This window comes from Pholis gunnellus (genome assembly GCF_910591455.1).
Source record: "Pholis gunnellus genome assembly, chromosome: 9".
Lineage (NCBI taxonomy): Eukaryota > Metazoa > Chordata > Actinopteri > Perciformes > Pholidae > Pholis > Pholis gunnellus.
This window is the reverse complement of record NC_136535.1, coordinates 3,335,918-3,360,946: the sequence shown is the minus strand read 5'-3', so window position 1 is coordinate 3,360,946 and position 25,029 is coordinate 3,335,918. Positions and strand designations below refer to the sequence as shown.

The window sequence follows — 25,029 nt, the reverse complement described above, 5'->3', positions numbered from 1 at the left end:
TTTTGCCTTTTAACAGGCTTCCGTTTTTGTTTTATAAGGTCAGCTTGAATAGCTGTCTTGTGAAATATCATATTGATATCATCAATGGCCTTGTTTACACCATCTCTGGTGTGGATATATTGATTTTGGTCATATATTGATATGTCATCTATCAGATCAGGTGAGTTCAAGGCCATGATGAATTTGTCTCCGCTGTCTGGGGCCCATCGGTAAGTAGGATTTAATTTAAACAGCTTACTGGGTTCCTTTTTTGTGTCATTCCTTTGACCTGAGAGTTTAAAGAACACATTTATTTGGTTGTGGTCTGAGAGGGGGGATTGTTGTCTGACAGTGAATGCACTGATAGTGGAGGGGTCCATGTCAGTGATTGCATAGTCTACTACACTAGATCCAAGAGCTGAGGAGTATGTGAATCTTCCTAAAGAGTCCCCTCTGAACCTACCGTTAACTATGTACAGGCCTAAGGCCCGGCAGAGATGCACTACCTCCTTGCCACTTTTATTTATTTCAGAGTCAAGGTTGTTCCGGTGGGTGATGGTTGGTGTGGTAAATAGGGGAGTCTGACCAAACACATGGTTGTTGCCCTGTGGGTCGATGACATCAGGTACAATTCCTGTTCGTCCATTTAGATCTCCAGTTAGGAGCACGTTTCCCTGGGCTTGGAAATACGCGATTTCTGAATGGAGAGTTTCAAAAATGTCTTCCTCAAAATAAGGAGAATCTACTGGGGGTATGTAAATAGCACAGAGATATAGATCCCGATCAGTTATTCCCAGGGTTTGATCTAACCTTAACCAAATGTGTGATTTACCCTGTTTTACGGTTGAGATCTTTTGGCAAAGGTCTCCTTTATACCACACCAAGATCCCCCCCGATGTTCTGCCTTTGCGTATGTTTTTAAATTTTATAGAGGGCACCATGACTTCATTATATCCTGGAGGACAGTGAGTGAGCAGATCATTGTGACACCATGTTTCTGTTAACACAATTATATCAACATTTTTGATAGATTTCATGAATTCAGGGTTTCCACTCTTCAGTTCAAAAGTTGAGTGGAGACCCTGAATATTCCAACAGCTAATATGAAATGAACGCATTTAAAAACAATCAAAATGAACCTGTATAGTGAGACAAATATAAAAAAATCTACAACTATCTATATATTTACAATACTGAATAATAATTTTGCTTAGCTGAGCAGAAGTCGGGTGCACAGGGTGCGCAGCATCTCTCTGATGTCTCCCAGCTGAGAGGTAGCAGGGGGAGGGACTGTGGTAGTAGGCTGGGCTACAACTGCAGCATAACTCCGCTGTTTTGGGTGGGGAGGTGGATAAGGGGCAGGTGCTGCTATATGTCTCTGCTGATGTGGATGGGGGGGTGGGTAAGGGGCAGGTGCTGTTGCATATCTCTGCTGTTGTGGGTGGGGAGGGGGGCCGGGGGCAGCTATTGCTGCATATCTCTGCTGCTGATATTGTAAAAGGTGGGCAGGAGCCGAGGAGAGGGAAGGTAGCCTCCTCTGGTTCTGCTTCATACTTGGGTGGTGGTGGGGGGGAGGAGTTCTGGGAGGTCTGGGATGGTCTCTAAAGCTCGTAGTAACGGAGGGGGTGGAAGGATTGTGTCCCAGGGCCATGTCTTTGAGGGTCTTTGCAAATATTCCCATCCTTTCCTTGTGTAGATGGAGTCCATCATAGAGGTCCCAGGTGCCAATGGTTGGGTGGAGGGCCAGGTGGACATTATCTCCATGATAATGTCATGGATGACATGGGGAGGGGTGTCCGTCCTAGGCAGCAGGGTGGAGATCACAATGCGGGTGTCAGGGAATTCTTTACTGGCCTGCTCTGCCATCTTCCTCACTGCCTCAGCAGTGTTCTTACGGAGGCTGTGCAGGTCATTTGTTCCTGTGTGGATCACCATGTATTCAGGGCTCCTGAAAGTCTCCTTTTTTAACAGCTTCATTGCCTGACCTGTGGTGCTGCAGCGTTTAGAAAGCACTTTTTTACCAGGAAAAAGCTTGTTTGTGTCCAGGAATTTCCCATTAGAGTCAGTCAACAGGACCACTTGTGGGGCTTGGTCTTCAGGTTGAGTGGAGGAAAGCTGGGATGGGCAGAGCTGGCTGTTGGTAGCTGGCTGTGTGGATGTATAAGGAGGTGCCAGGGTGCTGTTGGGCTGGGTGTAGAGCAGAAGGGGTGGGACAGAGACAGGGCAGGGGTTTGGGACACTGGCTGGGAGAGTTTGTGTCTCTGTACTTCTCATTGTTGGGACCGATGAGAGTTGGTCTGTCAGGCGTTGGACTTGTCTGGTGAAGCTCCTTTCTCTATTCTCAGCATCCTCCTTCACTTTGGCTAACTGAGTACGGAGCACACTGTTCTCCTGTTTGAGTGCCTCTACACTTCCTCTGAGGTCAGATGCCAAGGCCTGGTTGTCTCTCTTGAGCTGCTGGAGCTCCTCTTTAAGCTGTTGTAGAGTGTTGTCTGGGGGGTCAGACAGTCTGGCCTGGGTCAGCTCTTTGAATTCAGCAAAGTCCAGCTCCAGCAGGGCCATATTCTCCTTCAGCTTGTTGGTGGAGTTGGCAGGTGTGGGAGGGGCAGAGATGGCCAAGGTGGTGAGGTTCTCTACTGGGTTATCATCATCTTCACTGTCAGAGGGGACATGGATCCTCTTGGTGCCCATCTCAGCTTTCAACAGTGGGAATACCTCTTCAAAGGACTCCAGGTTGGTTTCATTCCCTTGGACCATTACCTTTCCTTTGGTGTAGTATGTGATGGTAAGCAGAGGGTCATCCTTGTCAAGGTGTTCATCTTTACAGATCTTCAATCTGCCTCCTGAGCCGATGCCCTCACTGGATACGTATGCATAATGGCTGCACAGAGTATCTTTCCACATGTAAATCGAATCAGTGAAGAAAATGAGGTTGTTCTTCTTCCTTCCTTCTCTTTGTTGGGCGTAGTCGGTGAAGAGGACCTCTGGGTTTTCTCGTAGTGTCTTGTCCTTGTGTTTCTCTCTGGCTGTTACACGTTTACATTCAGCAGGGTCTCTCTGCTCTCTGCTCTCACAGCTGTGCTGGGAGCTGCCTGCTGACCGGTTTCCATGGCGACCAGTTGTTTGGACCAGTTGTTTACTTCCAAGAGGCGCTAGGCTAGCTATTTTCTTTGTTGGCTTTTCTAGCCCAAAAATACTGGTAAAAAAACTATACTATGTACAGTCCACCAGATATATCAATGCTACCAACAAGGATCCTTCAATTCTTCTTCTTGTCTTCACAAAATATCTCTTCTGTTAGCTTCTGTTAGCTTCCTTAGTGCAGTTTCTCCTTAGCCAGCAGTTAGCCGCTAGTCGTTGGCCGTTAGCAGTTAGCCTGCAGTTAGTTGACATCTAGTTGTCAACTGACATATATATAGATATCTATGTATCTATGTATCTATATATGGATACTGAGATACTTCTATATCCGTTTTGAAGATCATCTGAAGGTTATCTTGCAATTTGTCTCACTTTTTCAGGTCCAAGTCTTAGATGAGTTTAGGAGCTCATTTCTCGTGCAGCTACTCTTCTCGGAATCTTCTCGGAATCTCTCTCTCTGTCTGTCTCTCTCTCTGTCTGTCTGTCTCTCTCTCTGTCTGTCTGTCCGTCTGTCTCTCTCTCTCTATCTGTCTCTCTGTCTGTCTCTCTCTCTGTCTGTCTGTCTGTCTGTCTGTCTGTCTCTCTCTCTGTCTGTCTCTCTCTGTCTGTCTGTCTGTCTCTCTCTCTGTCTGTCTCTCTGTCTGTCTCTCTCTCTCTCTCTGTCTGTCTCTCTCTGTCTGTCTGTCTGTCTCTCTGTCTGTCTCTCTCTGTCTGTCTGTCTCTCTCTCTGTCTGTCTGTCTCTCTCTCTGTCTGTCTCTCTGTCTGTCTGTCTGTCTCTCTCTCTGTCTGTCTCTCTGTCTGTCTCTCTCTCTCTCTCTGTCTGTCTCTCTCTGTCTGTCTGTCTGTCTCTCTGTCTGTCTCTCTCTGTCTGTTTCTCTGTCTGTCTGTCTCTCTCTCTCAGTCTGTCTTTCTCTGTCTGTCTGTCTGTTTATCTGTCTGTCTGTCTGTCTCTCTCTCTCTCTGTCTGTCTGTCTCTCTCTCTGTCTGTCTCTCTCTCTGTCTGTCTGTCTGTCTGTCTGTCTGTCTCTCTCTCTCTGTCTGTCTGTCTGTCTGTCTGTCTGTCTGTCTGTCTGTCTGTCTGTCTGTCTGTCTGTCTGTCCGTCCGTCTGTCTGTCTGTCTCTCTCTACACACACACAAATGACTTGGGGATATTCAGTCAAAGGCATTGTTAGACCTGATGTCTGTCTCTCTCTCTTTCTCTGCAATCTCTCTCTTTCTCTCCCACACACACGCTTGTCATTTAATAACCTCTGTGTGTGTGTGTGTGTCAAACTTTATGATTCTGTCTCCTCTCCCCCTCTCTCGCCCACTCAGTCCCACCTTTTCAAAATAAAAGCCCCTTGGAGTAACTGTATCTTAACATGAAGCTCAGAATTAGCTCAGTTGTTTTTGTATTTTTTTCTATTAAAATGTGAACACTGCACTCTGGTCCTGCCTTGTATGAATTTGTGGTTACTTGTAAGTGGGTTGGGTGTAGTTATGCATGATACATTGATAATACATTTTAAAAACCATTCTTTCAGTCATTCATTGATTCATTTCATGTTGCAATGGTAATTAAACAAGGCAATGCAACCATTGTATTCTCTAAATCTCTCTCACAGTGAAACACACAGTGTACCTTGAAAATACATGCTTAGGTACTACCGGTAACATCGGCGTGTGTATATATTGCGACGTCTTCGGGCAGTAGAAGCCACACTGTCAAAATTTCCTGGGGAATTTTCTAGTTAAAGGTATTATTGATGAAATGCCAATAATGAGACTGAACGGAGTGTAGAGCAGAGTCTAAGGTTTTGCATGTAGGTGTAGTTGCGTCCTGTTTCATAACCACAAAAGGCGTCACCAGGAGGAACAGTTGCTGAGTGCACAGGACATGAATGTTGTGTCTGCAGTATGTGATGATGTTTTCTGTGCAGGAGTGGACGGCTGGTTGGCACGGAGGCTGGGCCAGACCTCCAGGTTTGGAGCCTGGCTGGACGTAGTGGTGGACAACCTGGGCAGAGGCCTACTGTGGAGTCTGCTTTTTCAGGTCTGCTGGCTGCAGAACACGCAACACAAACAGTATAGTATACACACACACACACACGTGCACACCAAGTGCTCACATTAGGCTGTGAGCTTCCTATACGATTATCATGGAATAGTTTGGAATGAGCCTCTCTCTTTGATTTACAGTAGCTACACATGAAATGATTGCATACAGCTGGTACGAAGGAGCCTAGTATCTGCCAAGAAATTAATCCTCATTAATCCTTATTGCACCAGCAGTAGCCTTTACTGTTCTGCGTCTTAGTTGTTGTGACATCAAGTAGAACACCCATGCGGTACGCTCAACCGTGTCTGTAAAGAATATTTTAAGCAGAGGTGTCTTGCACAGCATCATTTCTAACATGGTGTTAAATGTTTCTATGTGTCCTATTGCAGTGGGGCTGGCTGGTGTCTGCTTTGGAGTGGTGTGTGTTTGTGTGTAACCACAATGCCAGAGGTGACCACTGGAAGAACAGTTTCATCACCAGCCCTCCATTCATCCAAGCCGTCATGGCAAACGGTAACAAGCCTGTCACTGTGAATACGTTTGTGTTGATGTGCAGCTCAAGATACATTACAAGATTCCATGAACTGTGTATCTGCTGCTGTTAGGGTTTCGAACACCTCTTGGCACATGGGTGGTGAGCGGGCTGCACGGCCTCCCCCTGTGGCTCTATGGGTGTCGGTGGGGTTTACTGACCCACTGGCTGGGTCTGCCTCTCTGGATCCAGGCTCTGGGGACTGTGCTGCTGGCTGCAGGTCGCCTGCTGGCTCTATCAGTGGAGGTAGGAATAACCTTTGATAAGCACAAACATCATGTCGACAAAAGTTGAAGTTGTTGTTCTAATAGTTGTTTTAAATTTCCTATTTAATTATGTTATTTCTGCAGATATGGTGTATGTGGACACACATCAAATACCTCACCAATGACGAGCCGGAAGAGAAAAAGAACTGAAAGCCACTCAGCAGTTACACTGCCCCGTCTACGCTGGGACAATGCTGCACCTTTATATGAACACTGGCCTCAGGGCACATTTGGTTTTCTCCCAAGAAAATGTGAAAGATGATTAGATGTCTACCAAACAGAGAATATTTCACGTAAATATAAGGTGGTCAAGTTTGGACTGATTTTTTTCAACGACACTACGCTCTGTCCCAACAGTCCCAGGGAGGCAGCATTCTGCACTCCCTGTAGGCTTCAATCGAACAATCCTTCACGTTTGGGTTGGGCTCTAAAAAACGTGACAAATTGTAAGCAGACACCCGTCTCTGTTCAGGGATCAAATTATTTTCAGTTCTGTTCAAGTTGTCTGTGAGTAATGGAAGGTTATTTTGTGTCCCTACTTCCCTCCTGACATGACAGCAGTTCATCCCAGAGGCACTGGAGGGTGTTTGTCAAAGCTCTGTGGAGGACGGGCAAGTTTTTCCAAACTAATGTGGAAAAAAACATTTCTTTATGGAGCTGTGCAGGTGTACACTTCAGTGTGCTGTAGAGACCATGTTGGCTAGTAGGTGTCTGCATGGGTAGTACGATTTTCCAGAAAGATGTTTGTGGGGTTTGAATATCTGGAGACTTTTTTTTAACTCTTTGTAATATGGCCGTGAATTATGCTCTCTCTCTTCATTCTGGACTTTTCCAGAAGTTAGAGAGCATTGATGTGGGAGAGACCCGATGAAGGCTTTGTTTCAGGGAGGTTATCCTGTTGCCATTACTGGTGCCTTGCAATAAAATGCTGAAAGACAGTCCTAAGAAGAGTGGTCATTATCTACCTACTGTACAACACAGTTAAGCCGACACACAGTCAGGATTGTACTGTTCAAACACGAATGGGCATTCTCTAAACTGCCACAACGTTGGTTGGGTATAACGCTACTGTCTCAAATAGCATTGTCTGCTCTCTAGCAGAGATTTCTATTAAGTTGAGACACCCAAGGCAACAACAAAGAACAAAACAGATTGTCTATTTTCAGACTAGTGGAAAGAAAAAACATCCAAAATACACATTTAGCCGTTTATTTTTAAACAAATTTCAAAAAGCTTGCATTCAAAAAGGAAATTGTCTTCATGTAAGCTGGGGAAGTTTCATGGTGGTATATATTAGGTCATCTTTATTTAGCCTATTCACCTAAAGTGTCCTGCCAAATGTTTGGAATTTAACAATAAATATCTTTAACAGCTGTTTTCTTCAGCAGCACTCTCACACACACCATCTTTCCAGTCTATACTGTGAAGCCATTCAGAGGGGCTTGTTCATGGAACATAAGGCCGAACAACCAAGGAAGGAAAGTGAATGTGCTGTGATATTAAATACATTTAACAGAGTACCATCAACTCTTCTTGTATATTTACGACATTTGTTTGGCCAAGTTTCATTTAATTGGGACGTGAATGAATTCTAAGGTGCAAACACAAGAGAGAGAAACGCATGTGGCTTTTGTGATCAATGATATACGTTTTAATGTTTTTGCAGCTAACAGTGAAGCAGTAACAGGAAAACAGTGAAACATCCCCTCATCACATTTGGTGTCAATCAGCTGAACTTGGAGAGAGAAACAGGGCTGTTGGAGAGATCACAGCTTTATTGAACATCTTTAACTTTGTCCATCTTTCCCAGCAAGCCCCCCCCCCCCGAAACTATGGTATTCCCTTTCAGATATCAGGAGATCACAATGAAGACCAGTAGGTATTGTCAAGTCAAACCACGTCTCGTACATTCCACCAGACTGCTCGTCTCTCAGCGTTAGTGATGAAGGACAAACACCCGTAGACACTTCAACATGAAACTAATCCCATCTGTGGATCCATGTTCTCCTGCTGGCCGAGCAGAGGATGTGACCGTGACTATTGACAGTGAAGGTTGGACAGAAAAGGCTTCGTGTTCAAATCAGTGAAAAAGAGCCTTTTTCTCAGGACTTTCACACTCGGTACAAAGAACAATCCACTGCAGAAATCACTGAACATTGGCTCCAAAACAGTAGCCCTATTAGACCAGAATGCAATGCAACAGGTCGACATGTGACCATAACTGGAGGAGAGAAGAAAATAAACACTAGGATGGATTACCCACGATGACAGGTTTCCATTATGTTTTACTTTGATGGACACAAAGATATGTATTGACCATTTGTCACAAGCCACTGTTTGCAAAACTCCGTTTTCTGTAAAATTGTCCAAATCTAATCTGTTATCTGAGTATCGAACTTTTTTGGAAGTACAGACTGCAGGTAACATTCATTTCCACCTCTGCCCTGGAAACCTTTTGGCCATCTCCCCAGAGAGAGGGCGCGCTTGTTGAGGCCGAAGCACCGAGAGTGTAGCTGAGCGTCCTTTTAAGGGGGCTAAGGCTGGACCTCCTCAGCTAGAGCCACTCACATCCCTGCTAGAGAGGGAGGTGTCTGAGAGCACTGAAGCAACAGCAAGGCAAAGCTCGTTTCCTTCATTCACTTAGACGAAGGAAACAGTGGGGGCGCTTAACAAAGGCGTCACAAGTTCAACAACGTTGCAGATATTAATGCCTGAATTCATTTTAAAGCTGGACAACATTTTCCATCAGTGAGAAAAACTTATTTCTCTACATAAATACTCGTCTCACTTCATCCATGACCACACACCTAGGACTTTTCATTCTGCACTACTTAAAGGGACCCAAATGATGAGACAATCTATTTCTAAATGACCTGTAATGGTATTTAGCCATGCAAATAGTTTATTCTCTTTTACCAAGGTTTAGAGATCCCCATCTCTGACATATCTGCCTCCACCCAAACACAACACACGTGCATGGGATTTCATTTGTAGCATTTTAAAGTGTCACTACTGCAAGGACAGATAGCACTACAGCAGTGACGCCCACACCGATTCCCACGGCAGGAAGAACACATCTGTACGACAGAAATGATGTTCAACCTTTCAGAATACTGTATGCTTTTACCTCTACAGGCCGAACTCGGTAACTTGTAAACTTCTGGTAAAGTGATCTGATCGTTTCAAAGTGCTACATTTAGACGAGCGCCTGTCTGAAGCATCAGACTGACAGCAGAGATTCATTTTCATGGACATGAGTTAGAACAAACTGGGCACCAGGGCAAGACTTAAGACAAACTAAAAACAGATGCTATTGGTTGTGTTCAGGGTTATTTCTCCCATTGGTTCAATAGGATTAAAGACCAGCACCCTTTCAAGCAGGAGTTAAGCTGTAAGATGAAACAACTGATGGGCTTCAGACATGAACAGTCAGTGTGGTCAGGCTGATGGAAAAACATGGTCCAGTAACCAAATATGTGAGACTTTGCATTCATGGGATGTTTGACAGGAGGGAGAGGAAAGATGCACAGGTCAACAACACATACACACATGCACATACACACACATGCACACACAATTGGTCCCCATCGTAGTGCCCCTAAGGGTAGAATAGTGTATTTAGCACTTAAGGGTACGGGTCCGTCTACAGACAGATAACTGCAAGCTGGTGTAAGGCTGGTAATCATCAGTGGAGCACTTAGGCATCCAGAGTTCTATCTGTGTATACTGACACACACGCACAGACACAGACACACACACACCTCTGTACAGGTAGCATCTTCCTCTGTTCACTCCTATCCAAGTCCCTGGTTTAAAGTAAAAGTGTGGAGCCTTTCTTCAGACTGCATGGCTCTCTATACAAAGGGCTACATAAACATACTTGTTTGCATATAAATTGTTGGCATTTTAATTATTGTCGGTACTAAGCTGGAAACGGAGATAAAAAAAGAGATGAAATATATCGTGAAAACAAGAGCTGTGAAGCCGGCTGTGTGTAACGGTGTACCCACTGGATGAACACATTCCACTGATTGTAATCTCTCTCCAACGAGCAGTTCTCTTAGGGTCCACTTTCATTTCTTTGCAAAGGAAAAAAAAAAAAACAAGTGTACAATCTGCTGTATTATTTTACTGTACAAGTGTCAAAAATATCTGACATTTTCTTTCTCTGATCCACCAAGTGGTGACGTTGACGTGGGTTCAAAGTCTTTCACAGATGAGCTTGGGGGTCCAGTCACTGTTGTGTCGAGAGCCCTGGAGAAACATGGTTCCATCTGCGACGTGTCTCATGGCATTCAGAGATAAACTGGTTCAAATACAAAAAAAAAATTAAAATCTCCTCCGATTCCAAAATTAAAAGAAAAAAAGGCGAGCGAGAGAAGAGATCATTTGTCATCCTTACAGGATGGTTGAGGGGTTTTCCCGCTCAGTCGTGGTTCCTCTTTCTCTCAGAGGAGCGGTCCGCTCTGTGGGGTGAAGCTGCATCCAGTCTGGAGCTGCATCTTGGTGGTTTAGAAATGTCCATGAGGTTTGATGATGGTGTCTCTACTTTTTTGTTTTTGCACAGCTAAATGTGTGTGTATGTCTGTGTGTACTGGCATCTGCAGAGACTATAAAGCCAGCTGAAATCGCCGGTGACGCTCGAATTTACTGTGCATTACTAATTGACTGTGTGCAACTGAAGCATCACATTGGGGCTTAGTACGTGTCCTCACCAGACTAAAGCCCACGTGTCTCTTATTCCCTCTCTTCCCTCATAAAAATCAGCCGAGACAGGGCCGGGTGGGGCCCAGGCTCTGAGCCAATAGGAACGCTTGTACCACCTCCTGGGTCTGCTGGGGCGTAGTGTTGACATCCTCCAGGGCATCTGCCACGGCAAACTGCCGGTCCCTCAGCCGGTTCCAGTTGGACAGTACGTTGTGGTATTCAAACACCTTCTCATAGTTTCCCACTGAGTTGTAGAGTTTGATGAGGCCTCGGTAGTCGTACTCCAGCCCACTGTAGCCCTCTCCAAACAGCTTCTTACCTGTGAGGACACAACAAACATCACACCATGTTTCATCATTCTAGAGCGATTCATTGATCGGTCAAACGACTGAACATGCATTGTCAACTCTTCCGATAATCCATTCGTTGCAATCAAGCGGCAACTCAGCCGTTTAAATGATATTGATGCTTAAAGTTAAGCATGATTTGAGGCCACTTTAGCTGTAATGAACAAACTATTAAAGCCTACACAGACCGTACAGCCCCCGGTTAGTGCAGTGAACAAACAATACACAGAGATTATAAGGTAGCAGGGTTATTTCAACCGGCTCTCAGAGCTTCAGCAGTTTGGTTGAATTCTGTATATCTTGTCCTGCTGCAAGTTTGTAGTTCTAGTAGCAGAGAAGAAATGCTGACCTCTATTTGTTTGGAGCATGTTCTCCTTATTTCAACTTGCCAATTGATACTTTACTGCTTTTCCTTTTTTACTATTTTCTGATGTTTAGGAGATCAAGTGATTAATCGAGAAATGTTCTGCTGAACAGGCTGCTGATAGCTAACTGGATGCCCCACTGTGGGCTATTCAGCCATGGGCAGACATGAAGCATCAGAGCCTAGTGCCAAGAGAGAGCAGCAGCTCAAGGCAGGCCCACTCAGCTGGTAGCTCTGGGTGAGTGCTCATGGGAGCAGAAAAGAAAAACAGAGAAACTCTCAGAGTTTCTGGAAGACACAGGAGTGATTACAGGCCTGTATTACAAAGCTATCCAGACATGGTTAAACCCGGCTTTGTGGGATCTAGAAGCAGGCTTGCTAAATCACCATGGTAACCTATGGAGAATGGCTAAACCGGCTCTGCTTATTCAGCAGCTCGGGTATCATCTGTACAGTAAAGAGAGGAAGTAAGAGCTGAAGAACAGCCAGCATGTGTGACCCCATCCATCCCACCCCGTGTCTGACCGATAGCGATGGAGCGCAGGTAGAGCCTCTCTGCGTCCTCATACTGATTCATGTCGTAGTTGTAGAGGGAGGCCAGATGACCCACAGACAGAGCCACCTCGTAGTCCTCGTGGCCCAGAAGCTGCTCCTTGATCTGGATGGCTTTGATGTGCATCTCCTCTGCCTCCTGGTTACACAAGCACACAGAGATAGAGATATGGATCTCACCTCAAGGTAAAAATGCAAAGCCAAGTCATATTGCTCATGCTGTGATCAGCTGGCACTACTGTGCTGTGATTGGTCAGCTACACCAGGCAGACCTGGTCCCTTGACGCTGGGTCAGATGTTGATGAACTGTCAGTAATGCCCCTTGGAAATCAAAAATGGTTCCAGAGAAATTTGCATTTGACACAAATTATGTCAATATCTTCTAAACTGCTGAAGCCTCAAATTATCTTCAGATTCACTTTAGAATGCATTTGTACACATCGTGTCCCTCATCACTTCCCCTGAAAGAGCATTAGGAGGGGATCTGTTAATGGCCAGTATGAACCGGAGAAAGGATCACAGCAAGTAAGCCCTATTTCAAAAGGACATACAGGCACATGACTGTAGTCCCCAGACACTTTAACCACAGGTTACTACTCTACTCTATCAGTAGAGGTGATGAAATGACTTGATTCTAAGACGAATCAGATACTGCTACTGAACAGATGCAGCTTTCTATATTATAGATTGTTGTCAGATTTCTGAAAGCACTTCCTAAATAAAGAGAGTTCAGAGTAAACTCACTGCTTGTATCAATTCTTGAAGATGGACACATGAGAAAATTGCAACGCATGGAGAATCGTTGACGGGTGAATCGTCATGGAATCACACCCGTAAAGAGTCACACCTCTACTCTTTAGCCTGATAACTGTGTGTACATCCAGCTACCAGTGTGTTTGGCGAGCAGCTAGAAGACTTATGTGTTCCCTGATATCGTTTTACAACATCAGACTGTTTGATGGGTGTTTTACACTGTATGTGCGACTTCTTTGTTTTAAGAGTTTTGAAAACGGTTTCAGCTGTGTGGTATGTTTTTATGTAAAACCCTGGTCAGGTTTTACATTATATATTACATTGGAATTATGTGCATCATATGCCAAGACTCGACTGTGAAGAAGCTCGGAGCTATTTGCAACCGTTTAGTTTCATGTTACCTTAAGAAGTAACTCAACCCAAGTTTTGGATAAAGTGCCTCTACCATGGAAATAAATAAAAAGAATTGCTAGTAGAACGTGAAGAAGGTATCAACATAAGGACGATTAGGAGAGGCGGGGTGGCCAGTTGCATCTATCGTCTGCTCATTTTCCAGACAATCACAGCACAAGCCTTTTCTCTCAGCACAACCCAAAACCAGGTGAATCAGTGTTAGTGAGTATCTGGTGATAGTCATGTTCTTTCAATAGTGACAACAGTGTGGACGGAGCACCAAGTTGTTTGATGTTACTAATGTAGCGCCATGCTAGTTAGCTTGGAGGTGGGGGGTGGGGGGGTGTTGTTGGTGTCAAAACTGGTGCTGTATAATCCACCTGGCTCCAAATCAGCCCAGAGCTAAATGAAAACGCAACACCTGGGTTCAATCACTAGAGGGCAGTTTCTATGCACATTTTAACACTTTGCACTAAAATGTCAAGATTCGGACCTGAATCCATCAACAACACGACTACATACACAAATACATTGGTTGTCAGCTGAAGAAAGTGGTGTGGGGGGTTAGGGGTTGAGTTAATGCCTAATCATTTCAGTGAAAATGTCAGTCATAATGTCCAGCCACCTTGAACTTCCTCATGGACTGGTAGAGTCGTCCTAGGTTGCCGTAGTGTTTGGCAGTCTGGACGTTGAACTCTCCGAAGGCCTTCTTTGCCAGCTGCAGTGAGGAGAGGTGAAGGTCATGAGCCTCTTGAAGAAGGCGCTCCTCTGTCTCCTTATTGTGACAGTCGATGGCGATTTCCTCCAGAATAAGAGCTGAGGGAAACACAGCAAGCACATATTAGTGGAGCCACAGCGCTACGTCATTCTTTTGTTCACCATCACTTCACTGTTGCCTTCTCAAACAGTGTACGCACACAATATAAAAGATCATGTTTAAAGAGTTAAAACACCACAAATATCGGAGGCATTAGCGCAGGTCTGCATTCAGTTATTTGGACTGCCTTCGTGATCCACCCCAGTCCTGAATATACACAACTTATGTAAAGACCAGAAAGCAAAGGCAGCAGGGAGTTAGGAGAGACTACAACGGTTGTGCTGCTCACCAGAGACGATTGGCACTCAGCACTCAGTGAGGCTACCTGACATTAGCGTTATTGTTACCAGCAGGGGGAACTCTGGTCGCGTGTATTGACCCGGTACTCACAGAGGGGTCTATCAGCAATCTAACAGCACCATCAACCACATTTATACAACCACAGTGGCACAAAATCATATTTTCCCCATTTGTTTTAGGGAGATGAAATCATAAAATAGGACGCAGACATTCAAACATCAATAGAGGCTTATAATGTGAAAAAAGACATTTAGTAAAGCCATTCATTAAACAAAGTACACTGAGCTGTTGTTGCCTGTTGGGCTTCAGTTTGTGACCTTATGATATGAGCTTATATTTTTATTTTTTAAGTGTAGTAACTGAGGGTTTCTGAACATTCATTGTTTCAATTAATTTCCAATAATAAATACATTTAACATAAAAGAATATTTGTCCACTCCCATGTTAATAAGAATATTAAATCCTTGACAAATCTTCATTTAAAAAGGTACATTTTGAACAGATGAATTGCAACTAATGTGTGCTGAACTATGGACAATCATGCGATTAATCGCGATGAAATATTATAATCGGTGGACAGGCCTCATGGACTTTCCTTAGGGACATTCCGTTATCCTCGTTTTAAGACAGATGCCCTGACTTCAGCCTGACATCCCCCCTGTACCCTCCACACAGTGGGCAGAAGCCCAGAACCTCCAGGAAACTCGCCTCACCTTTGACTCTCTTGGAGGAGGCCAGCAGCAGATGGTCCTCAGGCAGAATATGAGTTATGATGTCTATGGCACGTTCCGCATGGAATCTGAGGGACAAACAGCAGCTGATCCAAACATTTCATGAAACTTAAGACTTGACTGGGAACTGTATTCTACTCAGGATAAACACTTCCAAGAAAGTCAAGTGTTTCCCATGAGGCAAGCTGTTTTGAAGCTCATATCAGGGTTAGAGAGGTCAACTTTAAATCCAGGAGTGCGTCAGTGAATCAGTTCAAACATACAAAGAAACACCATTGCCATCATCTATCACTGTGTCTAAAATACAGATATTGCTTTTTAATATATGAAATGGCACATGTCCAGAGCATGCAGCCACATAACAGAACTCCTAGCACAGTGCGTAGCAGAACAGAAGGGCACAGTGCGAGTCATGGTCTTGTGCTACATCTACAAGGGAGCTCATGTCTTATGGAATTAGCTGGCTGGTCTACAAACAGTTCAGTTAGTGAGATTCATTGTACTCACAGAGCGTTGTCAAATTTCCCAGAGCTATACTGGTGCACATATGAGGAGTAGGCCAGGTCTTCATGGGCGGTGGCAACGTGGATGTTCTTCCCCCCGAACACAGACTGTCGGATGTCCAACGCTGTCTGCAATTTGTACAGAAAGAAAGAACTTTGAATTTTACATGAAATCAAAGCATTCAAAAATAATGAATCGACTAAAGAAATATAAGTTGACTAAGAGCCTTACGACATACCTGGTAAATAGCAACTGATTGGCATATGTTGTCTACATTTAATAAGTAAAATCCATAATCTAGCAGCGTATCGGAGTACTTCGGATGCTTGTGTCCAAAATGTTCTCTGCCAGACACAAAACAAGGAAATCAGAACTCACGATCAGAAAGAGAACAAGAAAAATGTAGTCTTTATGAGGCACAGCGGGTTACCTCGCTAGAAACACGGCATGTTTGATCAGCTGCTCTGCTTTCCTGAACTCTCTCTTGACCACGCAGGCCTGCAGCGGAAAGACGACACATTTCTTTACAACACTGCTGTCCTGCAGACACATCCCAATAACAACTCCATATTATCTGGTAATATAGAAGAACATAGCTAACCTTGGAGGCTTGCCGGAGGACATCGACCACTACTTTGACAGGCAGCCCCGGACTAATTTCCTTCATAGCCTCTATACACCACCGGTATGCCTGGAAAATGCAGGTAAAAGACATCTGGAGTGGAACAACTCTGTGATGCTGTAAACCACTGACACACGCGATCATTCAAATCATTTAAATTAGAAGCACTTGCCCTTATAGTGTACAATGGTCAGACATGTGTACCTCGTCGTAGTGGCTTTTGGCGAAGAGCAAGGCACAAAGCTCGCCGTACAGCGCCGCCTTGTTGGCCAGGTGGCCGTGTTTGGCTAGCTTGTCCATGTAAGACTGAGCGAGCTTGAAGGTCTCCTCCCCCAGGTGGTACTTACAGTTGCCATTGCGGACATGAAGAAGCCTGTGCACACAGCGGAGGGAAACTCAGTCACTGGATGTAGACCTAAAGTCAAACATTTTAAAAAGGAGCCACATACACACAAGGAGGGATGTCACGATAGGGACATTTCATATCATGATTATTGTCAGAGGAATTATCGTGACGTCATGGTTTCCACAACTTTTAATCTGAATAACTCTAACAGACCTATAGCTAATGAACTCAAATATTTAGGAAATCAATTTCAGCAAACCAGTTTATTTAAAAAAGAGAAACAATGTGGGGTTATTGCTGTACTTCAAACAATATTAACATGCTTTGTCTGTACAGTCTGAAAAGTTAACAAAAGCTGTCAGAGAATAGTAGTAAAAAGTACAATATTTACCATGCGCAGATGTTTGAGTTGCAATGTCAATATCCGCGAGCACAAATGAGATCTACAACCCACCTCCAGATCAGATTTACATTGATTTGCGCTCATACAGACGCCCCCCCGCCCCCCTTCCCCCACCCCAGGAGCTTCTTGATGTCACCGTTTCGAATATGAGCATGGCAGATCAGGTTAACCCATGAAATCTTTCCATTCATTGCAGCCTTAAAAACCTGAATACATGGTGATCTGACCTAAATTAGCAATTTATCGAGCTCATCAAAATGTGACCCTCCTACATACCATGTGTGAGAGTCAGATCATTCTTCATATTACTTCTGCATTACTGAATGGGTGCGATAATGACATGGGACGGATACCACTCTAGGGAAGCCATTCTGTCAACTGTGGCAATTCAAACCTGAGCAACAGCAGCTACAGTGGTCGGCGTTGCACCACTAAATCGGACCAACATGGAGGAGAGATTGCTGAAGTGAAGGAACCTGCTATTTACAGATTTTTGGCAAAGCTTAATTAACAGAAGCTGACCGCCCTAGTCTGGGGCTGGAGAATTCTTGGTAGATTTAACCACACACACTAAGTGTCCAGAGCGTTTGAGACTGACCTGACGCAGCATTCCACAGCCCGGTAGCAGTGGAGGACCTCACTGTGTAGCGTGCACAGCTGCAGGCACGACAGAAACACTTTCTCTGCATCTCCATACCAGCCTGCATCCGACAGGAAGCCGCCTACAATCAAGAGGCATCAGGTTAGTCCCACCGTCTCCCAATCAGTGGGGGAGATAGCTTCAGTATCACCTGTGGTAACTGGTGATTAAAACATATGCTCTATATTCAATGAAATGAAATCTTACAGTGCAAACTATGTGGGGAAGCAACACATCCTAAGGTATCTTATCTCACAGCTACTTGTGGAAGAGAAAGAAAGTCATTTGTAGAGCTCGGTCACCAAACACACATCAAGTGGATCATTTAGCCGAGAAGACAGCGCTAACAGATGTGCTACTGCCTCCTCTTCTAAAGACAACTGTCTCCTTTTTCAAAAGCAGTGAGGGCCATGTGTTGCTAGCCAGCCAAGGTACTGCCCAACAATCATCCAACCAAGAGGTTATAGAATACGATGACATATTCCATAACATCAAAGACCAGATCTCCTCTCTAGAACCTGTGCTGGCTTTGGGAACACAATGACCACATGGTTAACCTGGAGAAGCTTGACTGGATAAACCCACAGGGCTAGTGCATATTTTTAATATCATTAGCAATTATATGTGGAGGCACCGTTTTATATGTAATGTCTTAGGGAAATGTCAAGTCTGTTTTACTCTATAGTGCGTCGTCTGCATAAATGTGGAACATTTAAATATATCTGAAGTAATCAAAGTTGCCATCGACTGCTGGAAATGATTCCACTCATGTGTGATCCCTGATGGATGTTTCACCAGCGCTAGCCCGACGATAGCATCAGTGGAGGAATGAAGGGCTTCCAGAGACGCACTGATGCAGTTTTCTTGGCTAATTCCCACTTTGGATATTATTTTCATTTTCTTTCTTTCTAAGAACTATACACAAACAATTTTATAACTTTTCTCTTCTAAAAAAATTTAATTACATTTTATGTTCATAATAAAACATTGACAATTAATTATTTTCTCCAAAAGCGCGCACAGTCACATGACATCTGTCACATTTCCCAGAAGACAACCGGTGCAACACATTTATTTAACAACACAAGTAAACTCTGGTGGTATGTGCTGTGTGTGTGTGTGTGTGTGTGTGTGTGTGTGTGTGTGTGTGTGTGTGTGTGTGTGTGTGTGTGTGTGTGTGTGTGTGTGTGTGTGTGTGTGTGTGTGTGTGTGTGTGTGTGTGTGTGTGTGTGTGTGTGTGTGTGTGTGTGTGTGTGTGTGTGTGTGTGTGTGTGTGTGTGTGTGTGTGTGTGTGTGTGTGTGTGTGTGTGCGTGCAACGTAAACCCATCACATACATTTGACCAGTAAAAATTGAGATATATAACACTGATCGGCCGGTCACCGCTCACAGCTGATGACGGTGCATATCTAATGACCCCCCCCCCCCCCCCCCCCCCCCCCCCATTTACCCAGCACAAAGCCAAACTGGATGGCCTTCTCTTTGACATGGGCGTCAGACTCTGCGATGTAGGAGCAGCGGCGGCTGAAGGAGTTTGCCAGAACTGAGGCCACTTTCACACCGTGGTCCATCAGTGCCTGGAAGCAGTGGTGCAGGAGGTGTCTGCAGGGGAGAAGACCAAAGAACAGACCGGGTCAGTGGAAGGCACAACCATGAGATAATGACTAATAGGTGGTTTGTTACATTTAAGCCTTCACCGATAAAAGAACGAACCAGCAGTCTGGACAGACATCACAAACATCAGGCTAATCAGTGAATGACAATGCTGATGATTAGTGCTGGGCGGTATACCAGTTTTAATTTCCCGTATGATATTCATTTTTCACACACCGTCATACCGGTGCATAGCCGCTGTCACTCTTTAACAGGCAGCTAAATATATTGTTCGCCGCTGAGGGCTCTACGGACGGAGCTAGTTGTCTTAAGTGTATTGAGAGGGACCCCTAGTCATGGTTATGACTTTATAACAACAATTAATAACCCACAACTAACGCTCTTTAACGCTCTTTTGTGACACATAAACAATTTGTAACACTAATGATTGTACATTTATAAAATTACACCGCCGAACGGCATGCTGGGTACAGCTAGCTAGCTAGCTAGCCCAGTAGCACAACAATCTGTTAACAGCTGGTAGAGGCTCCGTCGCTACAGTAACTCTACATTAAAGAACAGAACAGAGCGATGCAGGATGAACAAAGACACACCGGAGATGCACCGATAGAGTCTGTGCCCAAGAGAGGAGCTGGGTCTACTGTTTGGAAGTGTTTTGGTTTTAAAAAATCCGACGTCCAAAAGACTATATATTGCAAAGTGTTTCGAGCCACTGTTGTTGCCGCTGGTGGTAACACGAGCAACTTACTCCATCACCTCAGCAGAAAACATGTTGTAATACCAAGAGTGTGATTACGGTCGTCAACCAGTAACGTTAACGCGAGTGAAACGGTGAAGCCAAAGGGTCACACATCGCTTTAAGAGGCTTTTGCTCGAGGCAGCATACGACAAGAACAGCAAGCGGTGGAGCGACATTACGAACGCAATAACGATCCAGCGATGCAAGGACATGGTCCCGCTACAGACAGTCGAGAAAGACTCAGAGCAATGATTCAAACACTGGATTCAAGGTAAGTCTGACCGGGGCGACAATACTTCAGCCAAACTGCTATCCCAACATTATACGAACAAACGAGCACACCCTATAGTAAGCAAAGCCTTTATACATGATGACATCAACATGTTTTTATATTCTATGTACTCCTGACAGTAGAGTAAGCCACTATAAACCTATAAAAACACAGTCAAGGAAAAACAATACCGTGATATACCGTGATACCGCCAGACTCCCAGCACTACTGATGACTACTGCCTTTGTGTTCTCATTCAGCCCATCACAGCACAGATAACATTGTAAAACAGCATCAATAATGTACCTTAACCTGAAGAGTCATTTTATTGTTACATGTTACCACGCTTATACCAGTGTTACATTTATATACTTTCACAAACCCTGATGGAACTAACCCAACAGGTCCCAGCAGGAGGAGAGGGCACGCAACACACACTCAGACAAAAACAGCTGGTTCAAAGCAGGTCAAAGGAGCGATGGACCAGGCCGAACAAAGCCTCATTAGACAGCATTAGACATGGTCAAAAGTCCACTTCTGGACCATCAATGTCATGGAATTTATTCTTCCAAAAGAAAATAATGCTAGCTAAAATAAGCATACTAGGGATGCAACTAAAACATGTTTTCATGATTATCAGGTAATGTGCTGATTTTCAGAATATAGTGAAACATTACAATTTCTCAGGGTCCACGAAGACCTTAAAATATCTTGAATTGTCCAAATAACACTCCAAAACTCAAAGATATTCAGCTGAACATCATATAAGACCACGACATGCATAAAATCCTGACATAGGAGATATTTTCAGTTTTTCATTAAAGACTAAAACTAATATATGATCATTCAAAAAGTTGCGATAAATGATCTGTTGATGGACAGATGAATACAGAAGTACAAGAGTTACTTCACTAGAGAAGTAGGAGCATATATTGTTTTTAGTATTTAGTTGTTTTACTTACAATAAGTACTATTGTTAGGGAGATTATTCTAGATGTTTGCTCTATTGAGTTAGATGTTTGCTTCATTTAGATACATTTTTCCTTTGCTAGTTATTTGTATCGCATAAACTTTTTCTAGTTTTGTGTTATTATTGTCTTGCTTTGCTTCGTTTATGAATTGGGTAACACTGTGGGCACCTGCAGTTAGGAGTAGGCAGTTATAGTACCAGAATGCAACAGGGTGGGCCGAAGTTTGTTGACCTCTGGCCAGCGTATACCACATACCCATGATGCATCAGTGGCCCTTTGATTGAAGTTTGATTTCGAATTTTCTGACAGATGACTACTACAGGATACATTTGGTAACGGTGGTTTTGGTAAGGTTCATACATGAGGGAAGCGATATCAAACCGGACCTTCTGTTTGGTGAATACAGCTTTCGGCACAGACTGCTGTGTGAGGGACCAGTCTCCAGAAGCATCCTGTAGGACGACTGATGGGTGAATGGTCCCCTTACATCCTTACCTTTTGTCTGAAGCCCGCAGTACTTTAGCAAACACCTCCAGCTCACAGAACTCCCCCCCCAGCTGGCAGAGCCGGCCCTGCTGGTACAGCTGAGACACAGATGAGGGAGAAGATTAGCCTCTGACAATAATACACATGTCAACTCTTCCATTAGGAGCACAATGCAGAGTCTGGAATGAATCGACAGATTAGTAACATGTAAAGTGTGTCTCGGTGGAGACGTACAGAATGTCTTATCTAAAACTGAAAACGGTGACAAAGAGGCGATCCCTATAAAACTGATACGCTATGAAAGGAATAATTCCTATTAGTGTATACTAATGTAAATGACAAATACTTCTGGAATTGATGAGTGAGCATGTTTGTGTTTTCGGTCCTCTTGACTTGAATTACAGGTAATTAACCGTAGTTTAAGATTACATCTATATTATGTTGTAATGGCAAGATAATATACATTAGTATTGGAGTCTAAATGATTTAATTTATAGTAATTTATAGTATTTGTACAGACAAAAAAGTTATTTACTAGGAAATCTTACTGTAGAAAGAACTAAAACGTGATTTTACAGAAAGCACTGTATGATTTCACAGATTTCTTTCTGTAAAGCAGCATGGGATCATGGGACATGTTGTCCTCACCCCCACACCGCTATGGCATCGACTCTCTCCTTATTTACTGAGTAACGGGTGTTTTCCGTTGAATATAGTGACTTACAGTTTAGTGTATTGTGTACTAAACTACTGCACAGTAACATTATTGATCATTATTGGGCTAAAGGTTGGGCTCAGTTGGTTGTAGCTGTGGATCGAGCCACTCTCTGCACTCACTAGCCTCAAGTCACCGGCTCATGTGCTCTTCTCCTGCTGGCTTTGAGGCGGACTTCTGATGAAGACGGACAGCTGATACACAACCTCCTGGACAAACTTTAAGTATCCACATTGTTTCATAAGAGTTCTACAGCTATAAAGTCTTTTGCTGACCAGCATTTCATTTCCACATGTGTAGGGTGATCCTACTGATTTGGCAGTTGTTTCCATTGGGTGTACTCAGAGACCTGACTACTGTACTATGTTGTACTGTACTATGAGATCATCAGGCAGTTCTTGGAGGAGGGCGCAGCCTTGGACCCAAGATTCAAGACCAAAGAGGCAGATGCAGTGTGGACCAGACGAGAGGAGGAGCTGTGAGTAGGCATTCATGGTCATTGGTAATCTTTTACTCCTCTTCCATTGTAGATCAATGTATACAACTCCATAAATTATTAACTAGGTGAAGTGACCCAGGCCCAGAGGATGGAACAGAGACACCGGGTGACTGTGATGACGACTCATCGGATGAAGACAGGACAGCTGCAGTAGCAACACTGGTACAAATATCTGCACACATCCTGTTTCATCCAACTTCATTTTCAGGAGTCTTATTCTTCCTGTTCTGAAGAAGAGCTGCTGAGTGAGATGAGCCTCTGTCAGGTGTAGCGGTCTGAAGTACGCAGCAGTGGAACTGTCCGTGTTACACTGATTCATTGGATCTTCTGGTATATTATTGTAATATCTGAAGAAACTTTGCAGACAGTGCTGTTTTAACAGCGTGGGGAGGTGATGCTGTCTGAAAGCTACAATAGCTGATTCAATCCAGTGTTGGAAAAGATCTTCATTTGGTTCTACTGATACCTAAATCTAACGTTGGTGAATAGTACCATCATCGTACAGGACCAATGGGATCAGTTAGAAACAGAGTTTGATGTCACTTGGATGTCAAGAACAAATATCAATGCTTTCAAAGTTACAGTATATTGCTGTTGTTATAGCAAATTGACATCTAACTGCTCAAATGAACTCTGATATGCTGTAACAAGTATGTCTGAGAAAGGCTCCTTCTAATAACGTGTGTCAAAGCAGATGAGGAAGAGAAAGCTCACTAACCGCTGTTAGTTTACATGACAACAGTTCATGTAACGATCAGTCACACGGTCATTGGTGTGATCGGCTAACAGTTACACGATCGATGCCGTCCATGATGTCCATGGCTTCACTGTCAACAACCGTTCATTGACGTTATACAGATATACTAACTCGCTATGTTGTGTTTTAGGAGAATGGAAGCTAACGGTTAGTCAGCCAGACCTACAAAAACCTGTTTCTCGTCTTCGAGAGCTAGCTTAACGTTCACGTAATGTAGCTAGCGTTAGCAGTTAGCGGCTGATGACACAAACTCCTACAGTGTGCTGGCTGTCAGATACACCCGAGCATCTCGACCGCTGAGTCTTACCTTATAATAGACATCAAACTGTATATTTTCTGGGAGCGAGCGGATGTCCCTTCTCGATCGGCTGTAGTTGTCCACCACAGCCGAGATAGCGGTGTTGTACAGTGTTTCTGGGATCCATTCGAGCTCCACCGCAGCCATGTTGTTTTCCCTCTCCAAAAAAAACCCTCCCCAACTCTCCCTACGCGCGCTACCTCACTGCGATCAAAGCACTTCCTCCGCGCGTCCTCATACAACACTCGCTTCAGAGTGAGACTACGTAGAAGTGTCCTATCACCAATTTACCGATACGATTCTAAACCCGCTGCTCCATCTCCATCTTTCTCCTTCATCTCCTGTTACTCGTCGACCCGACACCGTCCCGACGCACACACTTCACGAGCGCTGACGCAGTGACGTAATCGTGCAATCGATGCAAAACAGCCGCTCATAGTCCCAGTGATCACGTCTATAAACAAAGGAGTAGAAGGGCATCCATACAAATAATCACATCCCAGGGTGTCCTTTGGAGTTCAGCCTGTCTTTATGTCAATCGATGTCTGGTGCACTGTCCGGTTCTTTGCTTTCCTAACATTGGGAGTTAGATGACACATAAAAAGAGTTCGAACTCCTCCGCGATTTATCTGATGTAGATGCAATCATACTCAAATTAAAGCTGAAAGTTAGTCAGTAATGACAAGAGTAAGTTTCACGGTCCAAAAACTCACACTTTTGGAGATTCAAGTAATTAAAGACAAAGGAGGGTTAGACCATTGGGTGGTGTTGAGACTTTAATATAAATAAACTGTATAATAAATGATGTGGGGTGATACAACACATAGCAGTTCCAGGAAGTGGAAGAATTGTTGGAAGGGATTCATCTAGTTTGTATCGGTGATGGCAGAAACACAAGAATAGTAAATACAGGCAAGGGATCTGTTTTAGATGTGATGCTGGACCAACACCGAAGCACCAATGCGTGACTGGCATATGCATTGGTAGTGATCATTATCCAGTATACAGTAAATAAATACAGCAACAGATGGGACAGTGATGAGAAGAGACGTATATGTTGTACAGGGCTGTACCACAAAGGATACTGTAAACACTTACAACTTACAAAATAACATTATATGCTCGCAATTATGCATTATAAAAAGTGTAAATATGAAAAATATGGATTCAATCATTAAGACGGTGCATACAATTGGCAGCAGCAGAATTAGGTTGAAAAGAAGTATGGCACTACTTTCCTTTC

The 25,029-nt window shown here is 44.0% G+C and overlaps 2 protein-coding genes across 2 annotated transcripts in view; one reads left to right on the top strand and one right to left on the bottom strand.

Moving 5' to 3' along the window:
- The window catches only part of LOC306700638 (uncharacterized protein), a 12,381-nt gene extending 5,109 nt beyond the window's left edge, over positions 1 to 7,272 (top strand). Inside the window, exons 3-6 of the mRNA XM_079165709.1 lie at positions 5,042 to 5,154; positions 5,550 to 5,673; positions 5,766 to 5,938; positions 6,043 to 7,272. Coding sequence (XP_079021835.1) covers positions 5,042 to 5,154; positions 5,550 to 5,673; positions 5,766 to 5,938; positions 6,043 to 6,108 — 476 coding nt within the window. The 3' untranslated portion in view covers positions 6,109 to 7,272. The remainder of the gene's footprint in view (positions 1 to 5,041; positions 5,155 to 5,549; positions 5,674 to 5,765; positions 5,939 to 6,042) is intronic.
- Positions 7,273 to 7,581: 309 nt separating this feature from the next.
- Positions 7,582 to 23,948, bottom strand: appbp2 (amyloid beta precursor protein (cytoplasmic tail) binding protein 2). The gene is made up of 13 exons (XM_079166746.1): positions 23,796 to 23,948; positions 21,527 to 21,615; positions 18,887 to 19,038; positions 17,396 to 17,519; positions 16,253 to 16,421; positions 16,028 to 16,117; positions 15,857 to 15,924; positions 15,665 to 15,770; positions 15,430 to 15,554; positions 14,905 to 14,990; positions 13,700 to 13,890; positions 11,902 to 12,067; positions 7,582 to 10,984 (listed from the first exon to the last, which is right to left on the bottom strand). The coding sequence occupies exons 1-13, from the start codon at positions 23,931 to 23,933 to the stop codon at positions 10,722 to 10,724; spliced, it is 1,767 nt and encodes a 588-aa protein (XP_079022872.1). The 5' UTR covers positions 23,934 to 23,948; the 3' UTR covers positions 7,582 to 10,721.
- Positions 23,949 to 25,029: the final 1,081 nt, after the last annotated feature.